Source organism: Morus notabilis, unplaced genomic scaffold (assembly GCF_000414095.1).
Source record: "Morus notabilis unplaced genomic scaffold, ASM41409v2 Scaffold1652, whole genome shotgun sequence".
NCBI lineage: Eukaryota > Viridiplantae > Streptophyta > Magnoliopsida > Rosales > Moraceae > Morus > Morus notabilis.
In genome coordinates this window covers 132,972-155,247 of record NW_010361129.1, presented here as the reverse complement: position 1 = coordinate 155,247, position 22,276 = coordinate 132,972, and the positions used below count along the sequence as shown (strand labels likewise).

At 33.7% G+C, this 22,276-nt stretch overlaps 2 protein-coding genes and 1 non-coding gene across 7 annotated transcripts; 1 reads left to right on the top strand and 2 right to left on the bottom strand.

Moving 5' to 3' along the window:
- Positions 1-4,800: 4,800 nt before the first annotated feature.
- Positions 4,801-9,318, top strand: LOC21391468 (GDSL esterase/lipase At5g55050). Its single transcript, XM_010098587.2, has 5 exons — positions 4,801-5,154; positions 6,719-6,849; positions 7,121-7,354; positions 7,605-7,854; positions 8,678-9,318. The coding sequence occupies exons 1-5, from the start codon at positions 4,878-4,880 to the stop codon at positions 8,896-8,898; spliced, it is 1,113 nt and encodes a 370-aa protein (XP_010096889.1). The 5' UTR covers positions 4,801-4,877; the 3' UTR covers positions 8,899-9,318.
- On the bottom strand, positions 7,000-7,072 carry TRNAF-GAA. Its single transcript has one exon. It is a non-coding gene; the product is annotated as a tRNA-Phe (tRNA).
- On the bottom strand, positions 9,302-20,343 carry LOC21391467 (DNA mismatch repair protein MSH5). Of its 5 annotated transcripts, XM_024165893.1 has the most exons (35): positions 20,119-20,343; positions 19,364-19,395; positions 18,631-18,725; positions 18,338-18,418; positions 18,194-18,266; positions 17,867-17,930; positions 17,411-17,565; positions 17,188-17,289; positions 17,091-17,118; positions 16,984-17,015; positions 16,807-16,864; positions 16,457-16,543; positions 16,008-16,064; positions 15,789-15,890; positions 15,626-15,670; positions 15,262-15,339; positions 14,951-15,001; positions 14,786-14,867; positions 13,370-13,443; positions 13,186-13,285; positions 12,803-12,899; positions 12,590-12,679; positions 12,430-12,494; positions 12,300-12,358; positions 12,129-12,205; positions 11,900-11,986; positions 11,524-11,585; positions 11,371-11,432; positions 10,802-10,855; positions 10,627-10,712; positions 10,199-10,230; positions 10,052-10,075; positions 9,641-9,756; positions 9,438-9,543; positions 9,302-9,365 (listed from the first exon to the last, which is right to left on the bottom strand). In XM_024165893.1, exons 1-34 carry the CDS (start codon positions 20,152-20,154, stop codon positions 9,466-9,468), a joined length of 2,421 nt encoding a protein of 806 aa, XP_024021661.1. In that variant the 5' UTR covers positions 20,155-20,343; the 3' UTR covers positions 9,302-9,365; positions 9,438-9,465. The 5 variants fall into 5 exon arrangements, with proteins under 5 accessions (XP_024021661.1, XP_024021662.1, XP_024021664.1 ...); XM_024165894.1 differs by lacking the exon at positions 10,052-10,075; XM_024165896.1 differs by lacking the exon at positions 11,900-11,986.
- Between the last annotated feature and the right edge of the window lie 1,933 nt (positions 20,344-22,276).

The window sequence follows — 22,276 nt, the reverse complement described above, 5'->3', positions numbered from 1 at the left end:
GAATGGATACCGCTCACGCAGTTATCTTCCGCAGTAAGTTTAAGAAAAATCATGTATATGTATATATGATTTAAAGGTTTCAAGCATGTATGTTTAAAAAGTATAGGTACATATGTATGTTAAGGAAACCAAGGTTGTAGCTAACAACCCTCGTTTTGAGTATTTAAGTTTTAGAACGTTGCAACAGAGCATGCAACAAATAAACAAATTTTAAACATGACGATTTAAAACGATTGATTTTAAAAGGGCTTTAAGATGTACTCGAATTTAAGATTTCTCACGAAATCCGTTTTAAAGTCAAAATTAAATGGCCCGATTGAATTGGCTAGTTTTAGAAAGGCTTTTAAAGAGTATTTGAAATAGGAGTTCAAATGCTGCTCTGTTTGAAAGATATTTTTAGAACGTTTTATCTTAACTGAAATTAAGAAAAGCTTTAAGAAATTTAGTGATTCACTTATTTGAAATTATTGTTACAAATTATGAAAGTATTCTTTCTTATATTAAAAAAAAAAAATGTTCCGCAAATTTTAAGAAACCCCAGTAAGTACAAGTTAAAGTTTAAGTTACAGTGGCGGCCTCATAGGAGGGGCGTCTCATGTACTATTTAGTGCACCATCATAATTACAATGAAATTTCTTCATCTCTAATGTAACAAAAGGTATACCATAATATGGTATGTTATTTTCATTTTTACTTTAATGCATAATGCTATTTGAAATGCTAAATTTACTTTTACTCATAATCATTAAACTTTAAAAGTTGTAAAAATAAACTTTTATTTTTAAAATAATTAGAAAATGTAAAAATTGCAATAGTTACACGGAAAAATAAACATTTCAACCAATAGCAATCAAATGTCAAATTTTTCATACATTATACTTGGTGGAAAATTTACCACAAAGTATACCGTATGCGAATTTTAGTACAATAAATAGCATTGCATTGGAGAGTGTTTTTTATACTCAAATGTTAAATTTGTAATTAACACGTCAATTATAGCATTGCATTGGAGATATTGGCTCTTTAAAAAAAAAAAAGCTAACGCGTCAATTAAGTTTTGAAATACGCAATACTACTTAGACCCCATTCATTTCACCAATTTGAGTTTAGAATTCGAGCTTTACTACTGTAAAAAGCTCTCCTAAACAGTAATATCTAACTTTTTTACTACAGTAAAAAGTTTTCATATAATTAAAGTCACATCTTAACACGAATTAAAAACTCGAATCAGTAAATTAAACAAGTCTTTAGTGACCCTGCTGAATTTATTTACATTTTAGCCTGCCGATTTGCTAGCATACTTAGCGTACCAGAGAGCCACAACCTTATAAGGTTCATTACCCTACCAGTGCTTACGTTTGATCAGTACTATTTATTGCACTATTAATCACATTAAAATACTTTCTTACAGAATATTGCTCGGGATAGATGTCAGAATTGATCAAATTCTAGTGCAATATGGAATACTGCACTATATGGGTCATAAAATAACATCTAACCAAAACGAAAATTTCAAAAAAAAAAAAAAAAAAAAAAAACATGAGTTCTCACTGCTTGTCGGCATATGAATAGAATTATTATTATTATTTTTTGATAAATAAAAAAAATCTTATTTTCTACAATGTGGTCTATTGACGACAATTTATTGAGGCTTTGAATTTTGGTTTTCAGTGTCCATATCATGGAAATTTCATAATGCATACTACTAGAATTTTCTTTTTGTCCCGGAAAAAAGAAGGGCTGAAAATAGACAAAAACACGTTATAATAATTCCAACCACGTCCAATAAAACAAGTCAAAATGTGGATTTTGCTGACAATAAGCACCTATTCACACCCATGGAGCTCAGACTTCAAATTTCAGGACTTGGAGCCACTCATTTTAATGGTCATCAGCTTGGCTAAACCCAATATACGTCATGACCGACCAATGTTACAAAAACATCTAGCCGATTCAATTTCCCTGTTCTCATTTAGGACTTTTGAGATTATGCCTCGTTCACTTCGCAGATTCGAATTTTCAATTCGAACTGAGATATGACATTTTTTAAGAGCTTTTCATTGTAGCAGAAAAAATTAGATGTGACATTTTCTGATAGTTTTTTATTGTAGAAACCTAAAACTGAAAACTCAAATCGGTGAAATGAACGAGGCCAATATTTTCAGTTGAAGATAGGGAAATTAATTTTAAAACATTTATTGAGAAATTAGCTAGCTCCAGCAAAAGAAAAAAAAAAACACTAGTTCCAATAGTGTTTTTATGGGAGAAAATTCAGTGACATGTAATTATATTTTTCGGATTTATATTATAGCTTTTTCTAATTCAGATTCATTCCACGTTTGTTAACCTTAATTAGCTCATGATTGTGTGACACACATCAAAAACAACTTCAATGTTCGTGGTATAAATCAGAAGAGTTTTTCTAATAGGATTAGAAAAAAAAAATAAATTATTGATAATTTTTTACTTTTTAACTGTCAAATCTACATTAAAAATTGTCTGTTTTACATATTTTTTAAGTCTGATGTAATTTTAATCATATCTAATAGTCAAAAACTGACACAGGTCTATTGGAAATTTCTCATGTCGTTGGGGCTAGGTTTACATGTTGATGTTACTATTTTATTCTGTTTTCAAAAGGAATATTGTTTGCTTTCTACGATAATTCTCACATAGTATAGCTATAGCCATACAGAAGTATTCGAGGACGTGTTAAGAAGTCACAATCTCACCAAAGCTCTAGATTTATCCACTAATTGCCGGTTATCCCACGTCAAACTAGTTATGACCTTACATAACCAAGTCATGTGTGAGCTACATTGGTGTGTATACATAAATATAGATAAATGCTAGCATTATTTTTTCGGTTATTTTTTTATCACTTTTCTGTATTAACTGTTTGACATATAAACTTGATTATCTTATTTTTATTTAAATAATAATTTATCATATTAATAGAGTCACGTATCAAATAAGTAAATATTAAAAGTGATAAAAAAAAGTTATGCTAACCTTTCTCATAAATATATATAAAATGTATAGAAAATATGTTTATATGTATATATACGCGGAATATTCCAAGCGCATGCTGAAAGATTAAAATGCAAACGTGTCGTCAACTTTTTGCATATTGCACTTACAAAACTTTTAAATTCAACGTGGCAGGAAATGCAGCTGTAGCTAGGATTTAAGGAAGAAAAATACTTTCTTTTTAATTTTCCTTTGTTTTCTTTTCCTTTGTTGCTTTTTTCTTTTTCTTTTTTTGCTTGAAAAAGAAGAAAACACTTGGTAGTGGACGGAGTATGGGACGGTGCATTTATTGCGGCTAGCAGGGGTCAGAATGTTTATAAACTAATCTGACAAGGCAACGAAAATGTATTAAAACTCTCTTGATATATTAAAGTAAAATATACTCCACATTAGCCACTAAGCAACCAAACACTAATATTAAGCATATGTTGTACTTTGTTACTAAAATCACTATCGAGTATATAGAGCCCGTTTAGTTCGTTGATTTGAGTTTTTAATTCGAATTAATATGTGACTTTATATGAGAACTTTTTGACTGTAACAAAAAAGTTAGATGTGACTGTTTATGAGAGTTTTTTACTGTAGTAAAACTCAAATTCTAAACTCGAACCGATAAAATAAACAGGGTCATAGTATATACAAAACTTATTAAGCATAAAATGATTTTCTTGCACCTATATTCCAATTTCACGTATAATATATCTAGGACTAGTTAAAATATCTAAACTTGAATCATTTTTATATGGCCAGTTACTACACTTTCGGATGCTAATGTTTTTTTTTTTCCTTAAAAAATTTTCATTTTATTAAAACAAAGTATTACTTACTCAAATTAGTCGTAAGTGAGCACCACTTATAATGAAATTCAACCCCGAACATTGACTGGATCTACGAGTAATGATAGATGAAGCATAAGCGCGAAACACAAGTGCCAAGAATCAACAAAAAAAAGACCCATTCAGCACATAGAGATTAAGCGCGACTGGGCTCGTTAGACAGAATCACTACAGTCGATAAATTAAACTAATTGACGGAGGCTAATCTCAAATAATTGAGACATAAGTGATACGATATAAAATCACATATAGTTGGATATCATCACTCATGCTATCGAAAGGCGAAAAAACCACCTCCATCATTACAGAACTAACATAATAAAAAAACAATATAAACCAACACGAACAATGTGAAAATATCAATGCTTTTATTACAAAACAATATATATAACGGAAAATAAATAGCCACAGCCAATTGGGAGCCATGACCGACAAATAGAGTTTGGCGACGCTAATGTTTTTCTAGTTAATATTATGTTTATAGTCAATGAATTATCTCCAACAGTTCCAAATAAATAGGAAAAAAAAATTATTTTTCTCTTACAGTTTACGCAACTGCTGCCCCTTGGCCGCTCATGTATGTGGTGAGTTCACATTGGCCAATAATCTCACAAAATCAAAAGTATAATATCATCAAATAGAAGTAATATTTGCATATTCTAGTGAATTAATTTAGACCATAATCTATCACAAACCGCAGCAGGCCATTTGTCTTTCATTATTATTATTATTAATTATTAATTATTATTATTTTCAAGAAATATTATTCTTGCCTTATCTAGTGGGATGAGTATTTTCCAGCTTAACCAGGCATATTCAGCTTTAGAGCCCACACGGTGTTTATTGAACAAATATAAATATTGCGTCTTTTTCACACCCAAAAAGAAAAAAAAAAATTCTTCACCAACTTTTGCTTCTATATAAATCAGCCAAATTTGCCAACCCTTCACCTCTCCCCGAAGCTAGATTTGAGAGAGAGAGAGTCTTACATAATTAAAGCTCTTGAAAATAATGGCTTATTATAACAATAACATTAATGTTATGCCAAAGGGTTTCTTCTTAATCCTAATTATCTTTCTTCTTGATTATGAGGCCATAATCAGTTTCTCAGAAGCTCAACAAGTTCCAGCCATTTATGTATTTGGAGACTCCCTGGTTGATGTGGGCAACAACAATTACCTCAAGCTGTCTCTTGCAAAGGCAAACTATCCTCCTAACGGAGTCGATTTTCCCGGCCGGAAAGCTACCGGCAGGTTCTGTAACGGCAAGAATGCAGCAGACTTTCTTGGTAAGTTGCTATTATATCACACACACACAAATATAGGTATATATTAGGTCATGACTGTCATCTCTCATTTGTATTATTTGACATGTTAGATTCTACTAACTAACGTAGTATATTATTATTTAAATAAAATAATGGGATAGTAAAATTAACGAATCAAATAATAAATGTATAAAGTGACAAAAAGAGTAAATTTCTCCATAGTAAATGTTAAGTCGGTTCTACTGGTTAACGGACTCATGCTGTTATTTTTCGTGTTCCTTATGTTGTTTGATCTACCATCGAGTTTCTTTTGAACTATTTTGAATGGTTAAGATAAGATACTAGTGACGAAAAGTTTGAAATTGTCATACTAAAAAATCACTAATTATATGTTTAATCCTGCTTAGTTTTCCCCCTCTCTTTCCGGATTTTATCCATTTCATCTCGCCAAATTATTGTTATAATATAAGATTAAGGCAGCACCTTGAGCAATATTACCAGCTAGCTAGGAATTAAAATCCTATTATAACCAGCCAAAACAAGAAAAAACAAAATAACAAAATAACAACCACAAATTTTCAATCTAAATTAACAAGTCATGATGATGCATGCATATTTGTATGTATAGTATAGCTGGCTTTTCTTGTTTGCTTCTTGCCTATATTGTAGGATATTATATATATTCATCAAAAACAAAAAAAATATTGGACAAGTCAATTTTCAGTGGCAAATCATGTGCAGTGAGATGCGATCTTCTTTTTGGGTGAATGGCAATACATCTGAAAAGCTTTTCTAGCCAAAAAAAAAGAATATGTCTCAAAAGCCTTAAAAAGCATTGCCCAGTTTGGTTGTTAAATCAAAGATTCTGCGAACTAATTCAGTGGAGGTTGTGGAAAGCACTTCTATTTTTTTTATTTTATTTTTAAATTAGGGACATAAGCATATAAATAAACTCATAAGTTAAGGACCCGTTCATTTTACCGATTCGAGTTTAGAATTTGAGTTTTGTTATAGTAAAAAGCTCTCAGAAATAGTCACATTTAATTTTTTTGTTAGAGTAAAAAGCTCTCACATAAAATCACATCTCAACTCGAATTAAAAACTCGAATCAGAGAACTAAACGAGCCCTAACTCTCTCCACTTAGTGTCTTTTGATGTGTGCACTATCATTTGATACACATATAATTTATAATTTTAATTTTGCTATAGTATTTATTATCACAAAAAATTTAAATTTAAAAAGTTTCTGTCCATGAATTCTCTCATAAAATTTGAATGAAAAATCAAAATTTTTGGTATGAACTCATGAAACAAAGGGGGCCTGAATTGTTGATAATACATGCATGCTGCACACATATTGCTTCTGGAAAGCACTATATATATATATATATATATAAAGAGGCATCTCCTCACTCCACGTGTCTATTGGTCATTTGCTTTTCATGTTTTCCTTTTTTTTTTTTTGAAATGGTCACTTTTCTTTATTTCATTCTTTAAATGCATGTATATGGGGACATATTATTTTGCATGTCTTTGTCAAAATATTAAAATTTATGAATGAAAAATTGGGTTAATTATTGAACAGCTGAGAAAGTGGGCTTAGCAACTTCGCCACCATATCTATCTCGTACCTCCAATTCCAACAAGGACACTTCAACCGGAATCAGCTTCGCCTCAGGAGGAGCAGGAATTTTTAATGGTACAGACGAATTTTATGTAAGTTAAACAAATTCTTTTTTTTTTTTTTTTTAGTATATAAAAAGTGAAAGTAAAATATTCAAATGGGCTTTAATAACTTAGCCCATAGGGCCTTCAAACGCTTCGGCCCACTACAAAGTTTTGCAAAAAGTGTTAAAAATAAAAGAATGCGGTGAGCGTGGATCGAACACGCGACCTTCAGATCTTCAGTCTGACGCTCTCCCAACTGAGCTATCCCCGCAGATGTGAAATGATTGTCTATTAATTAAATGTATTATTTTGTTGGCAGCGTCAATCAATACCCCTAACAAAACAGGTCGAGCACTACTCGAAAGTGCATGAGCAGCTGGTGCAGGAACTAGGAATCGGAGGGACAGAAGTGCATCTCTCAAAATCTCTGTTCGCCATCGTCATCGGAAGCAACGATCTCTTCGGCTACTTCGGTTCCTCCGAGCTTCGCAAGAAAGTCACCCCGGAACAGTACGTCGACAAAATGGTTGTTACACTACAAGAACAACTAAAGGTACGTACGTACGAAAAGCACGTAAAGACTCAAATGCATGCTTTTTACACTAGAGAATCTAAGCGTGCGTTTCGAAGAGAGATTCGTACCATGATTCGAATCATAGGTAGTGATTTATTTTATTATTTTTTTTCACACATAAATTAAAAATAATTATAAATTATTAATCTAAATTTATCAACCAAACACGTTTAGATGAAACTAAATGAGACAATCATTTTTCTTTTTTGCCCCTCTTTCTTTTTAACAGAGATTACACAGTTACGGGGCTCGTAAACTTGTGGCAGTCGGAGTAGGGCCAATTGGGTGCTGCCCAGCAGAGAGGAAGAAAGACATCAGAGGAGGATGCTTGGAAGAAGTAAATCAATGGGTTATCAAGTATAACGACGGTCTAAAGTCAACGCTGACTCGGCTGAAATCGGAGCTGAAGAACTTGAACTACGCCTATTTTGAGACTTATGATGTCTTGCTAAACCTTATCCAGAAACCAGAATCCTACGGTACTATAGCGCCTTTTTTAACTTCCTTTCTCTAAATTGCCTCCTTCTGTACGTAATATTAGATATTCACCACGCAAAATATGGATTTTTTAAAAAAAACTCTTTTCTTCTTCTTTTTCATTTATTTTCGTATGTGATCATTTTTCTGTCATTAATTTTAGGATATTGTCGTGTTCAACTGTTCAACCATCCTCGGTTTTGTTGCTTAAAGAAAAAAAAAATATATATATATCTATATATATATATATATTTTTTTTTTTTCTTTAAGCAACAAAAGTCCATATTATTTTGTCGCTTTTTTAAAATATTGTCGTTTATGGGATATTATCCCTTTCGTATTTTTTTTTTCCTAAATGTCCTTTTCCTAACTTGTTATCGTTGCATTAAAATCATTGTTTTAAAAATCGTGACTATTATTATGCAGTTTAAAAAACAAAATTTCGTTGTTTTCGTTTCGTGGTGTCATTGCTTACGTTGTTATTGTCGTTGGGTATGTTGTTCTCAGAAGTTTCGTCGTTTCTAGTGGATCTCACTGTTTTTTTTTTTGCCAATGCACTACCCTTTCCAAATACTCTCACTCGTTGATCACTTGAAGATGAGAAAAAATTACTATTAAGTTGTTTGGTTAGAGGATTCGTATCCTGATTCGAATCATAATTCGTGGTTCGTTACAGTGTTTTCTCTCACAAAAAATACACGTAAATCAAAAATAGTTCTAATCTCATAATTCTAATCTATGAACCAAACGTCTTCTATGATTTGTTTTCCTTTTGCTGATGAATACAAAAGTGACTGAAAATGCGAAAATTCCCCTTTATTTCAGGATTCGTGGAGGTTAAAGCTGCTTGTTGTGGTCTTGGGAAGCTAAAGGCCGATGCTCCTTGCCTGCCACTCTCAGCATATTGCTCCAACAGAGCGGATCACATCTTCTGGGATAAATATCATCCTTCGGAGGCAACTGATAGCATTTTGGTTAATTATCTCTTCGACGGTCCCTCGGAATACACATTTCCGTTGAATGTGAAGCAGCTAATTGCTCTTTAAACTCAGAAGCACAAAAAAAATAAATAAATGATGCCTCAATGTAATACCATCCGGGACTCGAGAGACTAGGATTTTTTTTTTTAAAAATCATCAGAAAATTGGGATTTATGGAAGCCCACTTTTTGTAGCCTATAATAAATAGTTGAACAAAAGAAGAGTTCTGGCAAAAATTCAAATGCAATGAATATGTTCTTTGTGCCCATGTATTTCATAGAACCAAATGATAAACAAAGAGAATTGGATCTCTATTAAGATTTTGGACAAGCAATGAAGCACTCAGAGCTCAAATTGTTCGACTTTGATATAAAGTCACGTAGGACAAATAGTAATGTCGTTTACGGCGGCAGAAAAAAGCCTTACACTGTCCGCGTGCTCCGTCTCCGTTGCAACCATGATGGTTTTCACCGTTTTAAGTGTTATGTCATATCAGGAACAGGAAGCCGTTTTGGAAACTAAAGCATGAGTTCCTAGCCAAAGAGAACAAAAAATTCAAAAGAAAAACATTTGTGTGAAAACTAATACATGCATTCAGAGGTTACCTTTGAAGACTTTAGGATTCAGATGAAATCATGAAAATATATCCCGTAAAAAGAGTCTTAAGTCTCCCTTGAAGACATCAAATGCCAACATCTTGTCTACCGCTTTCTGCATTCGAAAGGGGAGGGAATCAGTGTCATTGCAAGAAGAATAGAAGCATATGAAAACAGTTGTCATATTTAAGGCTTGGTTTTTGAATCAACACCATGTATAGTTGATCTTGAGCCGATAGATGTTCATTACACAATCTCTCAACGTGCTTATTTTGTCCAGCAGCTTCCAGCATAGATGCTGCTCTCTTAATAACTTCCTCTGGAACACCTACAAAAAAATGAAATTAGTCCTAAGAGAAACTGAAAGAAGCCTAAACTAGATCCGCTAATCCGAATTAAAATCATGGTGACAAGGTTATGGCGCCACGAGGACTCTCCAAATAGTATAACTATTTTCAGAACAAAAAATAAAATAAAATAACGCATTCATTTAGTTCAATCACAATTAGCATTTTACCAATGGTGGAAAAATGAAGCCATAAAGAATCAAAAGAAATCTTTTCCCTTTTAATTTTTGTTTGGGAATCATATGAACTTTATGATCCAATGATGTTCTATTATACCAGCAAGCAGCGCACAGTGCAGTCCTGCAGGATGTGGAAAAAAAAAAGAAAAAAAAACCGTATGATTTCCCATAAAGATTTCCAGTCAGCAGTAAGTAGGCATCTCCGATATAGACAAACAAGTCTAAACTCGAAGTTTAAACTCACCGTAGCTGAGAAGCGCATAACCCGGAACTAGCCTGCAACAATTAGAAAACATATACCATGAAAAACTCACAAACATTTTCAAATCCAATGAATTCCAACATTTTTTTTTTTTTGCTGGAACCAATGAGATCCAACATTCGCACAACAAGAATTATTCAACCTTAAATGTTGACAATATGGCTCATAAAGTGACGTCTGGGAGGCTAACTCACGATTGAATCGGTTTGGCATAAAAAAGCTATTTGGTAACCCTAAGAATGAAGCAACTGGTACCCAATCCCAGTAAGAATCAATACTTAAGAGCTAACCACACTATAGAATGCTGCATGCACGGTCAGAAAATGGGACATGAAAGCGGTTTTCCTAATCTCCAAAAGTTAAGACAGTCCATCAATAGTGATGCAAAAGCAAAAGGAAAGGAAGCATACCGGTATAAAAATACAATATCTTCGGCATCTGCAGAGTTGTTGTCGGGCCTGAGCACGCTCATGGTGAAATATTTGATTTTTTCAGACTGAAAAATGATTAAAACAATAATTATCCTTCTCATAATATGCAATTGATGAGAGTTAATAACTTATGTTGTAAGTTCACAAGGGTTACTTTTGGCAGATAATTCTCGTCAAATAACTCAGTCAAATGAGTGCACACCAGAACCTGCAATTAACCAATATAGCAAATTTCATCAAGTCACACCTTCTCTTCATCAAAGTTCATTAGGTACACACTACCGAAGAAAATCAAAGACTAGGTGCTCAATAGTCAATTTAAGAGCTGTCCAAGTGTTCTAACACTATAGATTGTTCTCTAATAAGAATTAAGTGCCTATTCATGTATTTTGCATTTTTTCTGCAGTTCGAAGGAAAGCCCTCCTGAATTTGAATGTTAGGTTCTCGGGTAAACTTGAATTTACGACAGTGTTCTATGAAAGTGTATTACTTGGTAAGTTACTTCAATGTCAATCACTTGCTCACATTGATACCAGACTAATCAAACTATAGGACAGAATTAAGATGGATGCTATTTAGAGGATCAATTTATTCTGTAAGAGGGAAAAAAAAATATATCAGCAGAATATAAGAAAAGAAATTGTATGAACTGATGTTCTCGTGATAAAAGTCTGAACCAAACTAATAATCTATCGCCCTGGTGGGGGTAATTGAGCCTCAAACCTTTGAGGGTTCATCACGTGAGACAAAGTGACTTATGGTTCCACCAAGCAAACCGATGCCATCTGAAACAACAGGGAGAAGTTTTATGCAAATACATTCTAGTGCTAAACTTGTGACAGATCATAGAAAACTTATGATGTTGGAAAGACCAACCTTCTGTAAGAGTGCCCTTTCCAAATTCATCCAATAAACACAGAGATCGTGAGGTTGCCAGCCTGTTAAAATGTATCGTATCATTTAGCATGGTCTTTAAGAGAATATGTTTTCATGATCAAATCATTTAGAAAAATACTTCAAGAACTTTCAAATAGATTAAAAAGTATCACATCAGTTAGCATGGTTCTTTAAGAGAATATGTTTTAGTTATCAGTAGAACAATTCTTCAAGAACTTTTATCCATAGTCATTAAGAAGGTCTGAATTCTGAGATTTATTTAAAGGTGCAGAACCAATAACAGGTATGTTGTTGAAAACCACATCTCATGGATTATTAATGAGCATATACTTCAAATAGTCTCTTCTGAGTATACCTTAGCATCATTCCTACTTGATGCAAATCAATCATAAAGGTTGATTGTTCTGCAGTCATAAGTTTGCTGCCCATGGCACAGAATATTCTGCCATAATATTTAGCAACAACTACTGTTAGTCTGATGATTTCCCTATAAAAAGATGCTACTCCAAGATTAGGTTGCCTGTATGCGTTTGATAAATGATATGCTACTGAAAGATATATGTCTGTAGAATGAAGTGTCAAACCTATCAGTCAAACCCACAGTAGCCGCATCTGCTGGCACGTAACTTCCAATGTGGGAAAGGAAAACAATTAAAGCCACCTAGAAATAATAACTGTTTAGTATGCCTAGCCTTTTTGCTAGTGTCACTGCCACTTTCTGTTACTAAGAACGGAAAAAATTATTATTATCTTACCTGCTTTATGTAGATGCTTTTCCCTGAATAATTAGGGCCACTGATGATGTTTATTCTTCCTGAAACCACAGAAACATTAAATTACAACAAGATTCAATATGAAAACTGTATAGTTTCATTTACCACTGACCATCATCTCCAATCTTTGTGTCATTGGGAATAAACGTGTCGACTGTCATCTCCTGCAAAACATGTCTGAAATGGAACGAACTCTCAGTACCCTCTAGGTAAGAGGTGGCATTATCCGGATTTTGTAATGAGATTGATGCAAACAACCAGAAATTTCTGACCTTCCATTTTGTATATCGAGCAAGTTCTCAACTGTCAAGGTAGGCCTTACATAATTGTTCTGACGAGCAACCAGCGCCAACGATAAAAAGCTAAGCTCCACAAGAAGATTTAGAAGTCAATAACAAAAGTGTACTTTAAACAGGGATGCATAACAAAGAAAGAAAGGGTGAAAGGTTCCAGAAGAGAAGGATAGCGGTTAAACTAATTCTCACCAGTCAAGTTCAGAAGTAAAATTCACAGCCTTGAGCAAATGTGTTGAGAATAGTAGTATATGCGACACCAAGTCTCTAATAATTGCCCTCTCCATATCTTTATCAATTAAATCGCAAATAAACATACATAAAGAGGTGAATGAACATGATTCACAGAGCTACAATGATGGACTCTTGGTATTTTTTATGTCTAAAACACCAAAATTACAGAGTAATTTATAGTTTCAACCAGGGAATGAAGATTTAGCTTCCAATAGGTTGACAAATGAAACAGTCTTAATCATATTATCTGCGACACTAGACATTGGCCTGTGAATGTCTTCTTCAGATATTCTATGCAATGAGGGGGAGGAAAGAAAAAAGGAGTGTTAGCACTGCAATACCGAGTATTTTGTGATAAATGTCTCCAAGGAGATTGTCCAACTCTTGTGTCTTTGGTGTACGATAGAAGAATCTTTTTGTTTCCCCATCCATATCTGAGAACTACTTTTCAAAGCTTATAATCAGTTACACATGCTAATTTAAAACATAAAATAAACTATCTAAATTATGAAAGCATCAACTCACAGCGAAAACAAAATCGTGAATTTTCTCTAGGGTAATTTCATCAATTTCTTCCTCCAAAATGCACATCAAGTATCCTAGAGAAGAATATAACAGAATTAGGAACAAAACAATAAAAAAACCAACTTAAATCTGGAAAGTACGAAATTCGGTGGAATTAAGGAAGAGTGTTCTAACATGAAAATTAAGCAGCTTAAGGGTTGAGGTCATCTCTAGGGTCCAGTTCAGTGCAACACAAAACTTAGGGCACGCTCTTTTTGCTAGTTCAAGTTGAGAATTTTGAGTTTAAAAGTGAAATTTTGTGAGAGAAAACACTACATCAAAAAAGGTGAATTTGAATTTTTGTGAGAGAAAACATAATAACAAAAAGTTGAGTTGTGATTCGAATTGTGAAAAGAACGGGGCCTTAGAGTATGCAGCCAAAAAGGCTAGCCTCCCGCTCTTATAAATCCAGGTCAATTCCAGCTAGACGGATCTGCTTTGGTATACCAAACGACATAGGCTTCAGGTATCAACTCCAGAAAACTAGCACCAGAGAGACCTAAGGTGAATATGATGCGCACACTCAAAAAGGGAAGGGCTGGGATAGGACATGTTTGCAGGAACCATGACGAACAAGTGTGTGCATATTGCAAGCAATGTGGAGAGCAGCAAGCAGTACTTTGGAAGCAGAAATGAAATCAATCAATCTGGCTTTTGAATGTGCGACGGCAAGAGGTTGGATGTCTTTTGAGGTGGAGTGTGATGCGAAGATGACTGTTGAAGCTTAGGTCTTGGCAACCCCACCCCTGCTTGGACTGTTTTTTCTTGTTCTTTCAAGTTCTGGACTGATCAGATGAGAAGACGTGTTCTCTTGGATCCCAAAAGAAGGTAATAGAACACAAGAAATGAGTAACTGGGTTTTTGATGAGACTTGTAGTTGGTTCGTTAGCAGAGCTACGAGTGGTTAGAAGTCTGTTATTAGTTACAAAGTTTGTTACTATGAGTATAAATAAGAGGATAGCAATTGATGAGAGGGTGTGGATTGTTTTGCTTTTGGGGCTTGGGAAACAAAGATTAGAGAGAGTGGTCTCTTGAATACCACTGAGTTAGGGATTGTTTTGTGATTCATCAATTCTCTTCACTAAAAGATTAGCTTGTCAGAAGCAAAAAATAATAATAATAACAAACAAACAAACACTAGAAAACTGGGGAGGGACTCACTCTCTATTATAACCCAAGTCAAACCTAACCTAATACATATTCATTCCTAGGTCTATTTGACCATGTTCCCCCTTGACCCAGTGCATCCAACAGTACGCATCTAGCATCCACATTCATTTCAAATTCTCACGCAATCTTTCAATTATTCTCTACTGTTTTCTTGGCATAACAAGTACTTTCGAATTATAGGATAAAAAATGGAAGGAAAAGACCAACCTATCTGGTTTATATAAACAATACGAGGGGTAAGTTTGCCTTCACACAACTCAGGGCATCTTGCAAGTTCCAGTGACGTTACCTGCAAGGCACTGTTGTAATCAAGACGAACTTATAGATTTAATTGCAATTTGTATTTTCATGTTCAAATCAGTTCTATAATACCTTTTGCAGAAATTCTGGTAATTCCTCGTATATTTGCCTCAGCTCATCCAACTATAATGTGAAAACAAATAGCACAAATTACAGAAACTAAGCACAACACCTCAAATTACTGAAAATTATCAGCAGTAAAGTAAGTGAAAATCCTATTTCACTAAGAACTTTAAAAAAAAATAAACTTAGTAACTAAATATATGAGTGAACATTTTCTTCATTACAGGATGTTCATTAATATCTTGATTTCGATGGAAATGGTACCCTGAAACCCTCAAGCCAAGAAATGACAATGATAAAAAATTCATTGCATGTCTAACCTCATCACAGAAACCATCTTTTACTATCGTCTCATATCCCTTCTCTTTGCTTCTATTAATATCAAGTACACCGATTACCTACATGTATTATCAAAATTATGATTCTAAACTATAGAAGAGGGAAAAAAAAATTGAGAAGCTGACAAAGAATCTAATAAAAACTGATTAAACAGACATAATATATAAGCAAACAAAGATCAATTTTAACGCATATTCATAATTATGAAGAGATCAGAATCAGTTAAGACAACAGATGAGCGTTTGGACAAAGAAAACAACATAGATGAGCAAAGCCCTTCCTGACAAGTGTGAACTTCCCATGTAATATAGTTATCGAGATACTAAGAAAGTAGGATAGACTAACTAATTCATAGACATAAGCAAGCTCTGTTGTAATGCTTGAATTAGCCTGCAATGAAATAAAAAAATATTTAGATAAACAACACTGAACAAAACCCCAGTTAGTATATATGAATCAAAATAAAAACTAGAACGTAACAGTAATAAACAGAAAAAAGATTTCCTACCTTTTCAACAATATCCAAATTCAAGTATCTCGCATGCTCTCGAAGACTCTCAGAAATTCCTACCTCAAATATTTTGTTCACGTGCAAGAGCGAACAAACACTCTGTAAAACATCATACAATACTGAGTCAAAACATGAGATTCTAGTATGAGGTAAAGATAAGATATTAGCGCACAGGGATCTGGAGCAAATTGAATTTCTACATATCGAAATTCCTACCTTTAAGAATGCTGTCCAATCTCCAATAGCACATATGGAGCTAGGAGAGTTGAATTTCTATAATCAAAAGGGGAAAACGAGAGGCTGTATTAATTATTGTTAATGCCCACATCATAATAGGCCATAATAATCTCTTCACAAGATAAAAGCAAAGGTGGCATTAGTCATAAAAAAACATGGAAATAAAACAAGCCTGCATCCAAGCACTGCACCATTCGAGCAAATAAAGAGAGAGTATTATTAATCGAAAAGGTTCAGCTGATTTAATGAAGCTTATGAGAGAATCTTACAGACGTCTACAAGATGACACAATTCATGTGTGAACAAAAGTGACATGATCTCAAACTCAAACCTCTTTGCACCAACAGAATAAGCTATTGATCTTCATTTTGTAAGGAAGGGAATACAGCAGATAGAAAAGAAACCATACATAAAGAAAATGGCGGTACCTTGAGTATGTGGGGAATGTCCTTTACAGACTTTAGTGTTTCACGTAAAGAAAGTGTCAGTTCTTCAGAAGCAAGAAAGAATGATATCTTCGATGCCATTAAGAAAGAACACTATAATCGTAAGTAAAGATGTAATTCAAGTCAAATCTTCATTATCACACGCTATATTGAATATATCTATCACGAGTCCTGTTTATAGCATACTTTATTCGCACTGCACTACATAACAGAGGCGAAGTAAACGTCAACCAAGTTAGATCTGATGATGCTTTAAGACTACAGTTATCTTATTAGTTCTTTTGGTAACTTATCCTTAGCCAGTACAAATCTGGTTAACAATATAAGGATACAGCACTGAGACGGCTGTTCAAATTGTCAAAGTCTAGTATTGGCCTCAGAAACCAGTTTCTAACACGAGGAGGAAAAAAAATATAAATAAATAAATAAATAAGGGAAGAACGTTGTTCCTTCAAACCCCATTTTAGCATTGAAAACAGAAACTTTTCATTCTCTATCAAAAAGTTTACCTCAAGAGACGTCTCCCCGCTGGTGTTATGCACTACATTTAAAGAAAATAATTTAGCTCAAAATACAAGGATCTTTGGGAGCTAGAAAATGAACTGAAGCTACGAACCTTATTCATCATACCAAAGACAGAGAACCTGAGATAAAAAACTCTTCAGGACACAAAATTTTTGCAAAAAATTGTGAAGTTACTAGTTAGTCATTACCCTTCTTTTGCTCGGCCAATGCCCATATGGCTTGGGTGCTTATCTGTTTGGAATATCTGTAATGCCTCGTGAGCTGCCGAATCAAGTTTGAGAAAATTGTTTCTAGTTTTTGTGGTAAAGATAACAGTGTCTTCCATCTTTTCTTGAATATCAACTTTTGAAATGAGAAGGTTGGAAGCTAAACCACAAAAAAATAAGCATTTAAGCATTTGTAGAAAGATACAACGAAACTTCTACAACAGAATCAATTGTAATTGATGCATTCCCACATTCCTTCTGTTCAAGTGTATCCACAATCCTTTCGTTCTCTAATATAGCAAGTAGACCGCCGCTTGCACGAACTTGAACATCACTTCCCATGTCCATCATAGAACTTAACTGCAGTGGATTAAAAACAACAAAGTTGCAAGGTAAAAAGGAGTAGCAAAATATATATTATGCTCCAACAATCCGCACGGATTTGCAGATTGACCAACCAATCCTTGCAGATTGACCAACCAATCCATGCAGATTGACCGGATTTGCAGATTTGGTACCCTTTGTTCAAGAAAGTTAGAGACCCCAAAGCTGAAAGAAAAAAAAGTAAGACAAATAGACCAGAACAAAAACTATGAGTAGATAGTGACTTGGGAAAGAAATTATTACAAATTAGAATATCATGTATTACTTTCCAACTTACAAAACAAATTCTCTCCTTGATATTTAACCCATCATCCATTCCTGTCACTCGAAGGTATATCAATCTGTAAATTAAACAACATGTGTGTGTGTGAGTGAGAGAGAGAGAGAGAGAGAGAGAGTGATCGGAACTGAATAAATGTCAATAACACCTGAAACAAAGATTTTTCTGTTGAAGAATAGCAGAAATACAGTATCATTAACAAGGAAACTTATAAAATGCTCAAATTGAAATTTTCAAATCCATTAATATTCAACTTCATTTTTGTTTTCTCTTGTTTTGTGCGAGGCTTCAACATGTGTTGGCGAATGGTTGATGCCTATATACCTATGCCATGCTTGCTCGTAGCTGAATACTGAACTCTTCACAAGCTTCACTGTGGGAGTCTCATCTGTTCCCTCTGCAAAACATACAAATAAACAAACTGGAAAGCTCAAATTCATCATTAAGCAGGGGTGACGAGAATCATACCACTTCTCTGTAAAGCAGACAAGAGGGATTCTTCACTTTTACTGCTCGAGTAAATGATCATAGGCTTAGCTTGATACTTTACTGAATCAGTGTTACAGCAATAGAGAAAAAGGAAGATATGTGAGCCTGAATTCAAAATTGTTGATCAATAAGCAAGCAAACAAACAAATGAGGGGAAGAATTATCAAAGGAGATAAATAATAAAGATATTGATGAGACGAAAAGGAAAATAAATCCAAATTACAAGATTAAAAAAGACCTCCGAAGAAAAACAAACAACTTGAAACTCGTACTCAAATCTATGAGAGGAAATTCAGTGCTTCCATCTTCCCAAACTTCCAGCACATGAAGTTGGCGAATACTTGAATCGTAATACGATATTCCAACTCTGAAAAGAAAGTTTTGCAGAGTCATCAAATTCACTGGTCTAAATATTTTATTTAAGCTCATCCATTCAACTTTGTCCCTTTTTGTTCATCAATATGGACACAAAAGAAAAGAAAAGGAAGTTCAGATTTCATAGCCAAAAAAAAAAAAAAAAAGTTACAAAAGCATACAACATATCTGAACTTCTGTACAATAAGGTTCTAATCATCAGACAGGGTGACCTGACGCCTTGGAAGTTTAAAAACTCTCAGTTTCCTTTTTCTAGAGAGTTTATGTAATCGGTTACTTCTAATATGGAGGTTTGGAACCAGCTGATATGAAATCACCTCTCTCATTGTACCAACAGAATCCATGCCTGCTAACTTAGTCCAAATTTCGGGAAGCTTCATAATTTGTTAACAGAATGGAACCAGCATTAATATTCATATACAATCTCATGAATGTATATACCGCCATGAAAATATCCACTCGCTATCTCATGCATCTACACACCACCATGTATCTAACATAACTGAACTTACATCAAAATATAAATATTATTGATCCTACATTACAACAGCAACACGTGATTTTGTTTCTCGTATTTTCTTATATATTTGTAGGATCAGTAACAGAGAAAGCATTTGAACAAGAACTCACCGATTACCGTGTTGAATGCATGCCATGTACACCTGCAGATACAACCAGGACAAATTATTCTCAAAAGCATAAATCAACTTAGAATTTGGTAACCGAGGCAGCAAAATCCAGTAACGATTCTTTAACGCAATTGAGAGCCTTAAAATACGAACAACTAAGTTAGACAAATTTCTTCTTGGACCAGCGATTTTATATGAATGGAAAAATTTAAGAAAACAGAGTTTAAATCTTCAACTATGCAGCATTTCAAAACCTAAGAAGAATCATTCGTCGACCACTGATTGTTCCTCAAATGATTCTAGTTTTAGTATTATGCGTCTCGAATTTCTCAGCATCCAAACTGAATATACATATATATATATATGTATGTATGTATATGAATATGTATATTACTATATCTCTCGTTTGCTTGAATTAAGTATTATTTTCCTTAATTTTTTGTCAAGTACGAAGACTCAGAATTTTCTTAGCATCCAAACTGAGTAAATAATTTTTAAATCTTGTTGGTTCTGTTAACTAGGAACAGATCAAACAAAAAATTCAACTCAAATTAACAAAATACAATAATTTCTCTCGTTTGTTTCAGTTAAATACTGGTTTCCCTAATTTTCCATCAGTTTGGGAACAAAATCAACCGGCATAAACAATTCGATGATAATCGCATTTTCCTCTATTTCCTCCGTTTTCTCGGAAACCAATCAGGAAGGTGAAATAGGCAAGCATGAGTAGAGAGCGAAGAAGAGTCGGAAATCGACCTGAGGTAGGGCTTCGGTTTCGTCTATTTCCTCCATTTTTGATGTCCTGAAACGAGCAGCACAGAGAGCCAAGGAGAAAGGAGGAGCGATCAGTAGTCGCCAATGCCAGGAGCGCGAAACGACCTCTCTTAAACAGGGAGCATATTTTCGACTTTCGAGAAGAGATTGTGGGTCCCAGCTTCTTTTTTTTTTTTTTTCTTCTTTTGAAATGGATAATAAGGCAATTTTTACGGTGCATCCCTAAGATAGTGTACCGGGGATTCAATCCAGTGCCTCCAGCTTCAAACGTATGATATGTAGGCAGAGATTTTCTGGTAGGTTGCATGTTTTAGGAGTCAATCCAACAGTTAAAAAAAAAAAAAAAAGAGGGATCATTATTGATAGGATTAATTTTATAAATGTCCCCTAAAAATGAACAATCCACGTGGCGGCATTAGTTCGCTCACTCAATGAAGTTGCCACATGCCAGCGTGCTATTAACTGACAAAAGAAGTTTAAAATGGAGCACGCCGCACTGGATCGATGGAAGGTGGCTGGTGGCTAGGCTACCTGTTGCATGTTCATTGGTTGGCATGAGGTTGGAGGGGCCCACCTGATTTTTATCCTTATTCTTTAGCTAAAAAGATTATTAATAAAAAATAATAACCAAAAATTTTGGGCCTATTCTTTTATGCTATATTTGATAGGAAGAAAAGAAAATATGATAGAAAAGAAATATGGAAGTGATAAAAAATAACAATGATAGAAAGAAAATTAATTTTTTTTTATGTTATTTGGTATGAGAAGATGGAAAGAAAATGAGCTTACCTTCACTTGTTTAGTATTAGAAGTTAAATTGAGAGGAAAGAAAAAATTTTACTCATAAATTACTTTTATACCCTTAAATTTTTTGTTTGGATGTTGATGGAGAAAATGATAGTTTATTAACTTTGCTCACTTTAATGAGTTGTCTCTATTTTTCATCACATTTTTTGCTCACTTGTGGAAAGAAAAAAAATGGTGGGGTCCACATATATTATTTTCTACTCTATTTTCTCTTCCTTTCTATTTTCTCTCCTACCAAACAACCTACATTTTCATTTTCTCTCCCAAAATTCCTCTACCTTCTTCCTTCCTTCTACTTTTCTTTCCTACCAAACATACTCTTAGAGTGTAACTTGAGTGTATTTTTAAGTTAAATTTGAGTTACAACTTGAATTAAAGTTGTAACTTAAATAAAATTAAATAAAGTTAGAACTTAAAATAATATAAATTTAAATAAAATTAAAACTCGAATTGTCTTTTTTTTGAATTTATTGGACAAAAAAAACAGGCCACAGTTTAACTCCTTCTCGATTGACAAAGAATGTGAAAACCACAACAAACTTCAACCGACAACTAAGCTACATCAAAATGCTACGTCAAAAGGGGCAAAAGTTGAAGAACGACATCACATAGACAGTAACAAATTGAAGAAAAAAAAAAGGAAAATATCAGATTAGAAACAACAATAATAAAAGTGGCAACTAAATGAAAATACAATAAGGAATGTGAAAATCAAAATCAAGAATCCAAGATAAATCTTTAAAAGACATTTAAAAAAAAAACGTAAAAGACTATACTAAATAGTAGACGACGTAGAAATTGAAAATGACATAGGAAAAGGGCAATGGATATACAAAAATTCTTAAAAGGCATAAGAACGACGTGAAATTGAAAAAACTACAGAAGTTAAGAAATGATAATCAATCTTGTTTTTTAAAGATAAAATGTATTCCAAATTAAAGAGATACAAGCACTAATGCTGACTCAAATGACTTTATAATATAAAAAAAAACTTAACCTCGACCATTAACCGGTACCACTAATAAGTTCTAATACGCTCAAAGGGATAAGGTAATACGCTCAAAGGGATAAGGCGCGCGCAAAACTCCAACAACAAAAAATTGAAAAAGTATACTAAGAATCGAGCACACAAACAACTCTTTAAACAACTCATCTACAATTTATTAAAACATTCGATCGATTGAGACTAAGAGACCTGTAAACCAAACTAAGAGACTAAGAGAAGAAAAAGAAAAATCATAAGAACAAAAACAACAATAATCACTAAGTGGCAACTAAATGAAAATACGATAAGAAATGTGAAAATCAAGAATCCAAGATAAATCTTAAAAAG

What these genes read in the sequence shown, in the direction of transcription:
- LOC21391467 (XM_024165893.1), bottom strand. Translation starts at nt 20,154, where the DNA reads ATGGAGGAAATAGACGAAACCGAAGCCCTACCTCAG. An exon ending in AAAGGGCACTCTTACAGAAG is followed by an intron (nt 11,433 to 11,523) that starts GTTGGTCTTTCC and finishes CTGTTGTTTCAG; the next exon opens with ATGGCATCGGTTTGCTTGGT. An exon ending in CACGTGATGAACCCTCAAAG is followed by an intron (nt 10,856 to 11,370) that starts GTTTGAGGCTCA and finishes GGTTAATTGCAG; the next exon opens with GTTCTGGTGTGCACTCATTT.
- LOC21391468 (XM_010098587.2), top strand. Translation starts at nt 4,878, where the DNA reads ATGGCTTATTATAACAATAACATTAATGTTATGCCAAAGGGTTTCTTC. An exon ending in ATGGTACAGACGAATTTTAT is followed by an intron (nt 6,850 to 7,120) that starts GTAAGTTAAACA and finishes TTTTGTTGGCAG; the next exon opens with CGTCAATCAATACCCCTAAC. An exon ending in CACTACAAGAACAACTAAAG is followed by an intron (nt 7,355 to 7,604) that starts GTACGTACGTAC and finishes TCTTTTTAACAG; the next exon opens with AGATTACACAGTTACGGGGC.